The 13,644-nt window shown below is 36.0% G+C and overlaps 1 protein-coding gene across 7 annotated transcripts in view; it reads left to right on the top strand.

Moving 5' to 3' along the window:
- The window catches only part of LOC143281330 (uncharacterized), a 55,008-nt gene that overhangs the window by 16,179 nt on the left and 25,185 nt on the right, over positions 1 to 13,644 (top strand). For 4 of the 7 annotated variants that reach the window (XM_076586522.1, XM_076586525.1, XM_076586521.1 and 1 more), the window contains exons 4-6: positions 4,399 to 4,488; positions 4,758 to 4,946; positions 12,280 to 12,399. In XM_076586522.1, coding sequence (XP_076442637.1) covers positions 4,399 to 4,488; positions 4,758 to 4,946; positions 12,280 to 12,399 — 399 coding nt within the window. Of the gene's footprint in view, positions 1 to 4,398; positions 4,489 to 4,757; positions 4,947 to 9,487; positions 9,512 to 12,279; positions 12,400 to 13,644 lie in introns of all 7 variants that reach the window. The other 3 variants (XM_076586526.1, XM_076586524.1, XM_076586523.1) reach the window with 2 other exon arrangements.

The following is a 13,644-nucleotide window of genomic DNA, read 5'->3' as shown; positions in this document are numbered from 1 at the left end:
TGGCAATGTAAAAAGTTCACCCAGAGAAACAAAATGAACATAAAATGTTCAGCCAGAGAGACAGAATGAACATGGATTTGCTGCACACAAAGGCAAAAGGGAGTGGATCATCAATCCTGCATTTTGTAGTGGTTTTCAAATAGTTTTTCCCCCTGTACGGATGACTCACATTTTTTTTACCGGTTTGAACAAAGCACTGCAAAACTTTACTGTTCAAGATGTTTTTCTTTTTACAATTTCATATCTTCTTCTGTTCTGTTTTCCTTTCTTTCCAGTAGATCAGTTCCTTTTAATGTTCCTTCTTTTTCTTCTGCATTCTTTTTCTACATTGTGGCATAGGCTATAGTTTTAGATCTTATTTCCATGAGCAGAAAATCAATAAATACCTTATCTGAGACTACTCCATCAACATTCATAGATAAAATTCCAAGAAGGGTCTCTGTATCAGACAGTTCAGTAGATTATTCCATATAGTTTCATCTGTTAATTTGGTGATTTCATCTGTTAACTGCTTATCTTCAAGTAAAGTACAGTTAAATTTCCAGAATACATATCGTTTTATAGTTTTTACCAAATTTTAGTTTAAAATAATCATTGAGTGGTCTGCTCAATACCCTGGTATAGTATCTGTGTCCTCAAAATTACACATAATATCTTCTGATATAAGAAAAAAAATCTAGTCTGCTTTGTTTTATTGGTGAGCTTCTCCAGTAAAATGCTTTAGCTGTGGGTTAATTTCTTGCCAAACATCTGTTGAGTTCTGTCATCATGTTTTCTGCACTATTCTTTGCTTTTGGGGAATTGATTTTGCTATGATTATCTTCATCTAAATAGGGATCAAGAACAAAGTTCCAGTCACCTACAAACACTTTGGCATGATTATCATATGTCAGTATTTTTTCCTTTAAATTTTCATAAAAGATTCGGTCATCTTTATTTGGACTGTAAACATTTGCCAAGAAGATATCTTTCTCTATAGTTTTTTAAGATATCATTATAAAGTTTCCATTTGTGTCCCTTTCTACCTTGTTAATTTCAAATTCAAAATTATTATTTAACTGCCACTCCCCTTGCATTTGATTTATAGGATGCAAAAAAAGCATTTATATCCCCATTCTGATTTGATATTACATGTTTCTGTTTTTGTAGTAAAGTGTGTATCTTGTAGGCAGTAGATGCTGTATGATTTATTTCCAAGGAAATGAAACATCTCTTCTTTTCTTCAGATCTCCTGTTCCCTGAAAATTTGGGGAGGATATCGTTATGTTTGTCATATTAAGGTGATTATAGTTGTATGATAGTAATCAGCTAAATTACATAGTAAAGATGCATGTGCAATGCTGATAGTTTCATTAACTAAATGATAGTTCTCTGTACAAGACTCCGTGGTAATACCTTCATTGCTTTCACAGCCACTGCACAAGGCGATATTGGCATAACATTGGGGAACAAAAGCAGTATACTATATAGGTTAACAAGTGTACATATTTGTGCTTGGGTAAATGGACATTAGATAATGGACAATCAATATCACTAAACAATCAAAATATATATGCATGTTAAAAAAAAGTATATATATATATATTTATAGATATATATAGAAAAAAGAAAAGAAAAGACATATGACATACACTGAAAAAGGAGAGAAAACCTGAACTAACACTTGCGAGCTATAGCGCTGTCTCTATGTTTCTTTGTTTTGTTTTTTTCTTTTTTCATAGTTCCAAAACTGGAACCTTTGAATAAAGGATTAGATCTTGGTACTCTGCGAGATTGTGCATGTGTGTGTGTGTGTGTGTGTGAACATTTGGGTGTGGGCAAGCTTATGATTTTTTTTTTGATTTTTTTTTTTTTTTTTTTAATTATACAATTCTTTCTCAGTTTCAGCAGCAAAGCACAAAATAAACACCTGTTCAGTCCAGAAGTACACTCCAGAAAAAGAACAAAAGAAAAAACATATTTCTCTTGCAGTAGTCTGAATTCATGACAAGCAATAAGGATGCATTTGGGTCATTCTTGTTGTAAGTGGTTGCACATAGTCAGTGTGTGCATGTGTGTGTGTGAATGTGTGTGTGTGTGATATGCCGTGTGCAAATGTTTGTATGAGTAAAGGTGATTTCAGTCAAAATTGTAAAAAAAAAAAAAATTAAAAAAAACTGAGCCAGTATATTCACCATGTCCTCGGCAGACAATCGACTCAGCATAGCAAACGTCAAACCAAATCAACAATAAGCAATCAAGAAAAATCAAAGTCAGTTACTGGACTAACCATACATTCAAGCACACCTGTTGCATAGTAAACAGTCCATTTAGTTCAGTTCACACTAACTCCACACACTTTTTTGACAATCCTTTCATCAGACTTTAAGTGCTTTGATTGTCTCTGCACAAGATTCAGCACTATATAAATACCATTATTATTATTATTATTATTATTATTAATTTAAGAAAGAAGTGGGCAACCAAAAAAACCAACAAAAATTCAGCTGTGTACATAACTGAGCATTAAATGACCATGACATAGAATTTTACACTCAAAGTGCATAAAGAAGCTCCATACCATATGTTTATATGTTTACATCATGCCTCATGTAAGTGTGTCATCAGGATTGGTAGTAGCATCTATTTTTAATGTTTTGCAATTTTTCAGTTTGGCCATAATCTTTCCATCAGACCAGGTGGAAAGGAGCAGAGTGTTCATTCGCTCTCATTAATGAATTATAATTTGATTTTGGCAAGTCTTCACCAGTAGACACATCTGTTTGTTTTAGTTTTTTCCTCGACTCCAAAACACTCCCCCTTTTCTGACAAGAGAAGAAGCGCATGAGGATGGGGCGTGGTCTCCCAGTTCCAGGTCGGCCAGAACGGTGCGCAATTTCAGTGTCGTCCACAGTCATTGGAACTCCCACCTGCTTTGTGAAAATGTCTGTGCACTTCTTTACACAGTCCTCTATGGTCTCGGTCTTCCCTTGCTATTCTTTAACACCAAACACTTGGAGATACGATTGGCGCCCATGTTGTTCGATGTCGTTTTGTAGCAGTCTCTGATTGTCTATCTCATTCTGTTGTTGCTTCAGTTGAGTCCATAGATTAACATTTTTTTCTTTCAGTGTCTACATATCTTTGTTCAGTTTATCATTTTCTGCTTTTGATTAAAAAAAAAACTGCCATCTAGCATATCAACTTGTTCTGTTAACTTCGTAGTGATTTTGTCCATATCAATACAAATTTGTTTGATGTCGTCTTGAGCAAGTGTAAGAACTTCTAACTTCATATTATTCCTTCCAATTTCTCCTAAAAGTATAATATTGAAATCTTTCTCAGTGTCACATTCACTTAATTGTTTCTGCTTTTTCTTTTCTTGCTTTGTATCTCTTGGTTTGGGCCGGCATCTCTCGCTGATGAAGTGCGCAATGGCTTTCTGTTTTCATGGCACGTCTTTACAAAATATTTAGAAACTGCACTGCTCATACTTCACAGTTGTAACTTACACCATTGCAGAGTCAGTGGAATGTCTTGGAATCTACATTGGAAAAAAAACAATAACAAAACAAACTAAATCCATTAATGTACACAGAGAACAACACTGTTCGCCCGCTTGATGAAAAAAATCATCACTGGAAATACTACATACTGTTGAAAATCACTGAATTCGAGAGCGAGGAGAAGCACGTCCTCTCTCTGGTGAGTGGAAGTCGAGCATCTTTATTGAACTTGGTACTGTGACTGGTCGTGGTGAGAAAGAATATGGTAGTCAAGATTAGGGGTCATAGTTCAAGGACATAATGTGGCACAATAGAAAAAGTGTAAAAGTATGATAGATTCTAAGATTCTTTTATATTTTTTATCCTTTCATCAGACTTTGTGCACTGATTGGTTGTTGTCAGAAAAATAAATGCTCTCAAAATTCCAGCATAGAGCCAAATGTCATAGTCATGAGAGAGGCCAAATGTCAGTCTTGACAAGAGTGCAGTTAAAAATCCTGTTGCATTTTGTATCTTTTTCTCTATTTCCTAATTCTTGTGTTGGGATTCAGAGCACATGAGTCTTGTAGACCTTGGTTTGATGTGTGAAACCATTTTTATGGAGTGGAAAAAACAACAGATTTTAAAAAATTGCTTTTGGCTTGTTTGTGAAAGAGTTTATCAAACAGAATGTAAATGCCGACCGCATCACTTTGGTCTTGTACTCTGGGAGCCATTCCAAATATGTTTTGAATTTGTGTATGTGTGTGTTTGAGTGCTTTTAGGTTGGTCAGCAAATAAATCCACCAGTCTGTAACCTGTGAATCAACTGCCACTGATTGACAGACAAAATTATTTTCCAAACTCCAAAATGATATTTTGCAGGAAGTTCAGGACAAAATTATTTCCCAAATTCCAAAATGATATTTTGCAGGAAGTTCAGGCGGACAAGAAACGAGCAGAGGTGAAGCCGGGAAATAATAAACTTCCTGCACAGAAGAAAACGCTTGTTGCGCCCAAAACTGTGAGTGTTGTGGTCTCCAGCAGACATACACCTGCACACTCCTGTCTCTCTGTCTCTGTAATCTGCACCCAGGCATGCACAAATGCACATGAACAAGAATTCTTGAAATAAAACTGTCTTCATGCTGAAATAAAACCATTGTTAAAACAAAAAAAAATGTCTCATTTTCCATCCAGCTGTAACTTAAACAAGTGAAAGGATGACTGAAAAGTAAATCAGTCCAATCCAATTGAATGATATCATTCAGTATTCAAATGATTTTCCAACAGACACCTCAGACCGAGGACCATGATCCACCTCAGAGGCCAAGACAGGTGCTGCAGCAGCAGCAAATGCAGCAGCAAATGCAGCAGCAGATGCATTTGCAGCAGCAGCAGAGCAGTCGTCCAGCTACCCGCAACAAGCCCCAGCTCTCACAGGGGGGAGGGAGGGGCCAGAAGGAACGCCCAAAGTCTCAGGTAAGTGCCTTCATACCTTTGGGTTCTCTGTGATATTTTTGTATCACATTCATCTTTTGTGTGATTGTTTATGTCGTATGAATTATATTGTGGTTTGTGTTGTGTCATTTTATGGTTTGGCCATGCCATTTAAATGTTTGTGTCATGTCATATTGTGGATGGCCATGCTGTTTAAATGTTTGTTTCATATCATATTGTGGTTTCGCCATGCTATTTAAATGTTTGTGTCATGTCTTATCATGGTTTGGTCACACTGTTAATTACAGTTTAAATGTTTCATATTGTGATTTGGTCCTTCTGTTTCAAATGCTCATATTTTCTGGTTGGATCACTGCTTGATTGTTTGGTTTCATTTTATCAGTCAAATACCATTATTTTATTTAAATCACCCAGTGGTTATCTTTTTTGGTATTTAAAAATTTTAAACATTTTTTAATATATTCGCTTGGCTTTAGTTCCGTCCAGATAGTTTGACACGTCTTTTCAGTTGCTGATGAACTGGACTCTGGATGTTCTGTTGTAAATATGCTGTGTTGTATACATCATTCATTACAATGTTCATTTGCACATGAAAACACCATCCATGGACCCATGTCATGCTGCTGTACATATGAAGCAGCTGGCTTATTATACTACATTCTTCACCCTTTCTTTTAGTACTCTTCATTTCTTCATTTTCTGTTTGGTCTTCAAGGTCTGTTTTGAAAGCTAATGAAGGTTGTGGTTACAAGCTTTTTTTATTCCACTTCTGTTAAATCATCATCTCCAGGTTACTGCTGGTCAGCCTACTATTATTTGTGTCATTTTACATGTGGTTTATTGAAGAAAATGTAACGTGGTTTTTTCTAATCTGAGCTGGAACTAGATAAGCTTGCAGAAAAGTCAGCATTCGTAATTCTAGTATTGTGATAATTGTGTTTCCCTGTAATGATAGACTATCATGCTCAATTCTGATAGATACCCTTGACAGTGCTTTGGGTACATTTTTTTTGTTTTAACATTTATTGCATAGATATTGCACTCAATTATTCCATACCTTGACAGGATGCAGTAATAATGTGTTTGTTGACTTACTTTCAATTTTTAATTCATCAGTATCATAATATGGGGTGTGAGGGAGATAAAAATCATTGTCTGGTCCTTGTGAGGGAATGCTGCCATTCTGTGAGATGGGAACTTTAAAGAATACATAAAACAAGAGGCAAAGCCTTCAAGACTCACTTGTGCTTCGTGCTTTATTCAGTCAAGGAATCATGAGGAGAAAAAAAAGAGATTTAAATAATTGTTGAAAAGTGCTCTGTATTAAATATGATATATGAAATAAGCTTGGGCGAAAAAAGAAAAAAGGAAAAAAAAGTTATGCGAGCGAGGTCGAACCATGCATGTTTAGTTCCGAAGCAGACTAATCCCCACTGCTGCGGCGCATCTGACGTCATTGACTAGATTTAATGCTTAAAGCAATGTTGACGTTTCCTTCTTCGTGCGATGAACAGATGTGATGGTAGTGGACATTATAACACTGTTTAAGTCATCTTTTTTGTGTATTTTATTATATCTCGATTATTCTTTTATTTCGGCGGTGAAGGAGACTTTACTATCCCGTCAAGGCCACCGCAACACATTGTAGAACTCTAAATCTGCACGAACCAGTTGAGGCCTAAAACGAGCTGAAAGAAACGATAAATTCAAGTTTTCTTTTATGTTCATTCCAGTTAATTCAGTGTCCACTTTAGAATATTTATATGCAGTAAACACATCGATGGTGTAGTTAGTATTACTGTATGTGTTCTGTCCAGAATTTGTATTTCTTTCCTTTTAATTGTGAACAAGAAAAACAAGGTCATGTCTTCAAATAGAACCTACCAGCTTGTTGGCCAAACTCAGTGGGAAGCAGTTTTTAGAATTTTTGGATTTCGGAACAAACCTCAACAAAATAAACCGTTAATGATTCGGAAAAAACGGCTTAATTCGGGAGATTTACAACCTGTTACTAGTATGACTGTGAAGATTTTTTTCATATTATTTTTAAGTCATATTTGGTATTGGCAGACAAAGTATTTCCAGAGAAATGGTAATGTTGAAGTTTACCCCCCCCACCTCCCCCCCCCCACACACACACACGCACACACACACCGGGTCAAAACATAGACTCACTTTGTTTACATAAGTGAGTAAAAAATATGTGGTCAGGTGACTGACTGGGAGAGATGACTGTGGGAGTGGGCTGATGAAAATAGGAATCACAAAATATTTAGGACCACTTACAGTGAAATGACACTGAATTTTCGGCAAATCAAGATGATAATAATAATAATAAATAAAGTGTAGGCTTATATAGTGCAGTACCTCCATCTCAGATGGGGCTTACCGCGCTTCACAATAAAAAAAAGAAAAAAAAGAAATTTAAGACTAAGTGTCGTAAAATATGTACTAAGTCTACAAAGTTTCACATGACAGTGGCTAAAATATGCATATGTAAGACTAACTGACATGATAAAAGATATATATATATACATACATACATATATATATATATATATATATATATATATATACATATACACATATACACACATATATATATGTAAATTGACACAGGCGCCATCACAGTCTCAAATCACACAGGTGCAAATCACAGCAAAACAAAGCACGCCACATTCACCACTCAAAAATAAACACCAGGGAACCAGGTATCACCAACGCAAAAAGCACATCCAGCAACAAAAATCACAGCAAGTATATATAGATGGAAAATTTTCAGTGAGAAAAGTACAGTTTGAAAAGATATGTTTTCAGTGCTTTCTTGAATGCAGGTTTTTGGTGTGTAACAGAGGTGTGAGGGCAGTGAATTCCATTGTTTAGGTGCAACAAAAGAAAAGGAACGTTCACCATAAGTTTTAGTACAAATCTTTGGAATGGACAGTGTGCACTTGTCATTTGAAGAACGGAGTTGTCTGTATGGTGAATAGACAGAAAGTAGGTCTGAAAGACAGACAAGACAAGAAACAGTGAAGAAATTGTGACAAAGGACTGAGAGTTTGTATTGTATTCGTGCTTCAACTTAAGATGTATGCAGCCACTGTAATGAGCATCACTCATAACCAGAGGTGGTTTCATAGAGGCGCACATCCATTCTTTACAGTGAAAAGCCACAAATTTCGTTTGTAAACCACTGAATAAATGTTAATTTTTGGCTGAAACATCAACTTTTGAAAAAGACTTTAAAGCTGTCCATGGTGCACATTTGCCAGAAACAGCTGTTTGTGTATTTGGTGTCAAGTTTGTGATCAACCATAAGCACCCTGCACAGTTTAGATAATTTCACTGTTTTTTAACATTTTATGGAAACACGCCTGCTTTTAAGAAACAGTCCTTTGCTTTTTATGAAGTCTGAAGAACTGACATTTTCAGGAGTTTCAGAGAGCAGATTTAAAGGAGTCCATGTCCTGAGCCTAGCTTTCCTCCTTTTGTGGTACTGTCAAGATAAAAACCTCAGAAACATCAGAACACTCTTTCTTTTATTTTCCTTAATTTTGTTTGTGTTTTGTTTCATTTTCAACAACCCACCGACTTAAAACTGTTGTATTTTGTATCCCCCCCCCCCCCTTTTTTTTTCTTAATAATGTAGGCTTAGAAATCAGGCAGTGTAAACAGGATCAGTGACTGGTCTTGCACTTACTTGTCTTCGTGTCTTTAACCTTGTCTTGGCTTAGTCATGCAAAATGTGTTTGTACTTATAAACACACACACACACATGCACGCATGCACGCGCGCGCGGACACACACACACACACACACACACACACACACTAATTCTGTCTCTCTGTGTCATCAATCATGCCTATGTACACATACACACATGCATGCACACACATTATCACACCACTCCAAATCCTTCCCCTGTCACATCACACCCAAATGTCAACTAAAAAAAACAACAAAAAAAATACACATATCACACATACACTGATACACAACACAGCTGAAACATTTATACTCATAAGGCTTACTGGTTGATATGTAGTTCTGAATCTGCTTTTCAGTTTGTGTTAATAAAAACTTTTAATCAGCATTATTTTTTTCCGGGGTGGGGTGGGGGGTGGGGAGGTTCTTTAATTTTCAAAAGTTAGTTGTCAAATTTGTTTGATTTTGAGAATAGTGGTAGTAACTATGCCTGTGATGTTTGGCAGTATGTGTTGGCTGTGCATTTTTGGTGGTGTTATTCAAACTAGTAGCCTGTTACTTTTTTTTCACTTAGTTGCTGCTGTCATTAACACATGTGATAACACTTCTTTAAGCTTGTGAGAAAAGAAATGTTAGAAAATGCAGTTAACCCCTAGTAAAAATAAAGAAATAGTAAATAAATAAGGAGAGAAGAACATAAAAAATCTGAAAAGCAAAAGAAGTGAGACTGGAGATATGGAAAGGAATATGAAGTGAGGCGGAGCAGGTTCATATCAAGTATATATCTTTTCTGACAGAAAAATGTCAAACTGAGAAAAGACTATAAAAATGAATATGCCCTGTTGTGTTTGTTGCAGAACTTTAGATCACCAAAGCTTTCAGTGAGAATGTTCATCACATCTAAAAGTGATATCTCAGAATTATGTGCATCGTTTATTCTATTTCGTAAAGATATATTTTAAGCTGGGACATATTTAGCTGAGTTATTATGTGCATCGTTTATTCTATTTCATAGACATATTTTAAGCTGGGACATATTTAGCTCAGTTATTCATTCACTTTTTTCATATACTGATTTTTTTAGAGTCAGGTCTATTACAGTGTATACTTTGTTGAAGAACGTCAAAAATGTCTTCACACTGAAAGAATGATATGAAAGATGTTAATTGAAATTGGGACAGCTTAACCATGTCACCACAAAACATTATAGAATGTAATGCCCTGCCTATTGAGATAAGAAACCACACAAAAAATGAATGTTTTAAACTCTCTCATTATCATTCCTTTCTCTACAAAGACCAGGCAGTATGTGTAACAGGTTATTAGCATAGTTCTTCCTTCATCGTTCAAGCAGTCAAATACAACATCTTATTTGTACCATTGTATGCTATCCCCCATGTTTTCCTTTTCATAACCAAACCTTCTCTTATCTCACCTGCACTTGACAAAACTTATATTGATATAGATGATTAAGCCATGCACACACACATACACACATGCACGCATTGCAAAATTCAGCTTCCCAACTAAGCCTCTCTAGGATTCTTATTTGTCAGTTCCTTGGCAACACTCTGTCTGCAAGGTTGTATCAGCTTTTTAGCTGTGTAATATTATATAACACATTATAAAAACTGAAGATATATAATCTCCAGACTTAAGAAGTGTATTTCCACTCCAAGTACCAACATCGTGCAGAAGACAACACCAGATTGTTCTGAGAAAATTTCATGAATTTATGTGTTTGGAAAAGAGACAGTAGCCCAGAAGGAAATGAGCCAGGCTTGTTTCAAGTTACTTCAGCGGCTTACTCAAGATTGGAGACCTATAGGAGGTAAAACAAAATAAAATGGCGCACAAAACCCCAAAGTGGGCATGAGTCATAACACCACCCACTTTTGCACAGCTCGCTTGTTGTGCACCAGCTTTGTATTCAAAGTTTTGGGTGATTCCTGCTTGCTTCAAATGAAAAATGACATTCTCACAGCCCAGCTGAAAGAGTTGTAATTCCAGCAGTGTCAGTGTAGTGTTAGACAGGTCACCTCTCCCCCATTTCTTGCAGAGGGTATTCCTGTTTAACATTTTTGTTCTCACTTTTAAGTGTGCCTGGAAGTAAAATCAAACAGGCGTCATCCATATCACCTGAGGTGGATGTCAGTGTTAAAACCATGTATGATACCTAATCCTTTCTTCATCCCGCTCCTAATGTCTCTGTTAGCCCTTTGTCAGATCTATACAATGCAGTTTGGTGTATTTTTCACACATTGTCTTAAACTGTCCTTTGTTAAATAGTTCATTATTAGGGTATATAGTTGTGAGCTGGGTAGTCAGTGATAGAGCTAAATGTGTTCCAGTGCATGTTTTTTTGTGTTTTTTTTTGGTTTTGTTTAGTGTTTTTTTGTGTATGTAACATCTTGTTCTAGTCTGTATTTTCTGTTTATTTGCATGTGATAGCTGGATCTTGAATTGGCTAGCATACATGGTGTGCTCAGTCCCTCTAAACCAGTTCCTTAAAATTGGGGTATCTGGAATATTAAACTTGTTCAGATGAACACAGCACTGAGGGAGAATAAACAACAAGGAAATCCTGTGTTCAGATTGAAAGTAAAGTTAATGCTCTGCTTAGCTGACCCAGCAATGCTACCATCATACTGTATAGTAGGGGAGGGGGTAATTATTGTTTGAACAGCATTCACTGTCACAGTTATAAACTCCAGCATATTTGAAGAGACTAAGACATGCCCACAATACATTAAATTGGGTAGTGGTAGCAACACTTGATTTATTGTTAGTCAGTAATGTATGCTTTATTATTAATCAGTGATATATTTTTGCAATCTTATTTGTCATGAAAACATCAAATATTGATGTAGATCTTATCTCGTTATTGTGAAATATTATATCAATATACTGGTGATGCTTGATAAGCTGAATATTCTGCTGCTTTTTTTAAGTTCAGAGTTATACTTTATTACTTTGAAGCTGAGTTCTGTCCTCTGCTCTCTGCATATGCCTACTTTCATATTGTCAGGAAGGGAGATCAGGTCTCATAGTTCATTTTGTGTTCTAGCTTTTCCATTTGATTGCATTTTAATCTGTCAGTGGGTTACATTGTCTGTTTCTGCTTCACAGGTTTAATATGTTACTTGATGATGATTCTCTTCCTGTGCAGATAGATAATTACTTCCTCTGTGGGAAAAGTAAAAAAAGTCATTGATGACAGGCAGTGGCATATAATTTTGGCTTAAAACATTCTGATCCATTTTAAAACATGTAATGATAAATGTTTTGAAAACAGACACTTATTTTCTTTCATTTTATACTCCCTCAGATTGAGTTTACATTTTTCATTTGTTCCCACTCCCCTTCCCTCTCTACTCCTGTCCCTTGATGTTTTATTGACAGTTTTACTATGCATTTGTTCTGTCTGTGCTTGCCACCTGGAGTGGAAAATAGAATGCAGGAAACTGTTGCCCCTATCCTGTTCCATTTCCTATTTATCCCCTTTTGTATTCATTAACAGTCCATCCAAGCAGCGATGTGTTCAGAGGTGCAGAAAGAAAAAGAAAATGTGCTGTCTGAGGAGAGATGTAGTTTCCTCACATTACAATCATGTGTGCACTGTTGTTATTTTTGTCTATGTTTCACACAGGATTTTCGATCTGATGCGGCGTTTGAGTATGAACCTATAGTTGACATGGCTGATCTTGACAATAGGCACGCAAAAAGAGCCCTGTCTCCCTCCAAAGCTAGGCGGAATGCCGCCCGAGAAGTGAGTGACAAGCACATCATACATCAAGTGGAGGGAATACAGAATTAAACAAGGGTGAAAAAAGAAATCTGATCATGTTAGTATAATGTGTTCTCAAGTGGGAGATATTTCAAGTTGTTTCAAGTTATGTGCCTAATGTGGAGTGGCAAGTGGGACACATGTTGGTTATCTATCTCATCTTCTTCATATTGTAATATGTTGTTGTTATAACAACACAGTAGAAGGTGAGGAAAGGAAGCAGAAATATTTTTATTAAATTGAATTTTTAACTTGTTTATTTGTTGTTCTATATATGATTTAATATATGCACTGGTTATTTCAGTGTGCTGTTGTTTGTTATGAATGCTCCTGAATAACAAAAGGTGATAGAAGAGTAAAGCAAAAGACAAGAGGGAGGATACAGAGCGTTGTGGAGTTGCTTGGAAGTGCTGAATTGTTAACTCTCACATCTTACTAACTGCATGTTTGTAATTTTGGTTAACCTTATAAAGCGTGAGTTTACAAAACCTGTCATCTGCATGCTTGATTTTGGAAATCCCTCACTCTTCCTCCCTTGTATACCAACCCCTTGGGAATGCTGCATTTAGCTGATGTCTTAAGTTTGTTTCATTAAGACCCCTCTTCAGTAAATGGTAAGTAGTGTTCCTGAGGTGTTTTTTATTCTTATTTTGTTGCTTGTTGTTCCACATTTTTCCAAAGCTTTTTCTGCCCAGCAAAAAAGCATAAAACATGATACTGCTTCTGTTGCTTCTTTCTTCAGTACAATGCTTTTGTCAATATTTTCACAATAATGTGCTCTTTTTTCTTTGCTCTTTAGCTTTTATTTTTGTGTTTCTGAACTATGTTTACTGTGGTCCTGCTTTGCTTTGCTTTGGCTTTCAGTTCCATTAAAAGTGTCACGCACTGTGTTTATTTTTTCAAGAGAACATCACATTCTATGACAGTGAATAACAAGTGAAAAGATGCCTGCGGTGAAAAGAAAGTACCCCTGTAGATTCTGCTGTTCTGATTCTCCTTATTCTTTTGATTTCAAGTGTTATTCATTATTTGTTACCGTGATATCAGGAGTACATCGCATGTTATGGGTGGAGGGTTTTGAAGCAAATCAATGTATTCGGACTGCCCCATTTCATCAAATCATGTTCTGTTTTAACATTTGTCTCTGTTCCTTATACCATGTTCGTTCTTGTCACATGTATTTTCATTTTGTGTGTATGAACTTATGCTGATGATGATCCGTTCTTT

This window comes from Babylonia areolata, chromosome 4 (assembly GCF_041734735.1).
Source record: "Babylonia areolata isolate BAREFJ2019XMU chromosome 4, ASM4173473v1, whole genome shotgun sequence".
Classification (NCBI taxonomy): domain Eukaryota; kingdom Metazoa; phylum Mollusca; class Gastropoda; order Neogastropoda; family Buccinidae; genus Babylonia; species Babylonia areolata.
Note: the sequence above shows the minus strand (reverse complement) of the source record. Positions and strands in the feature narration are given on the sequence as shown.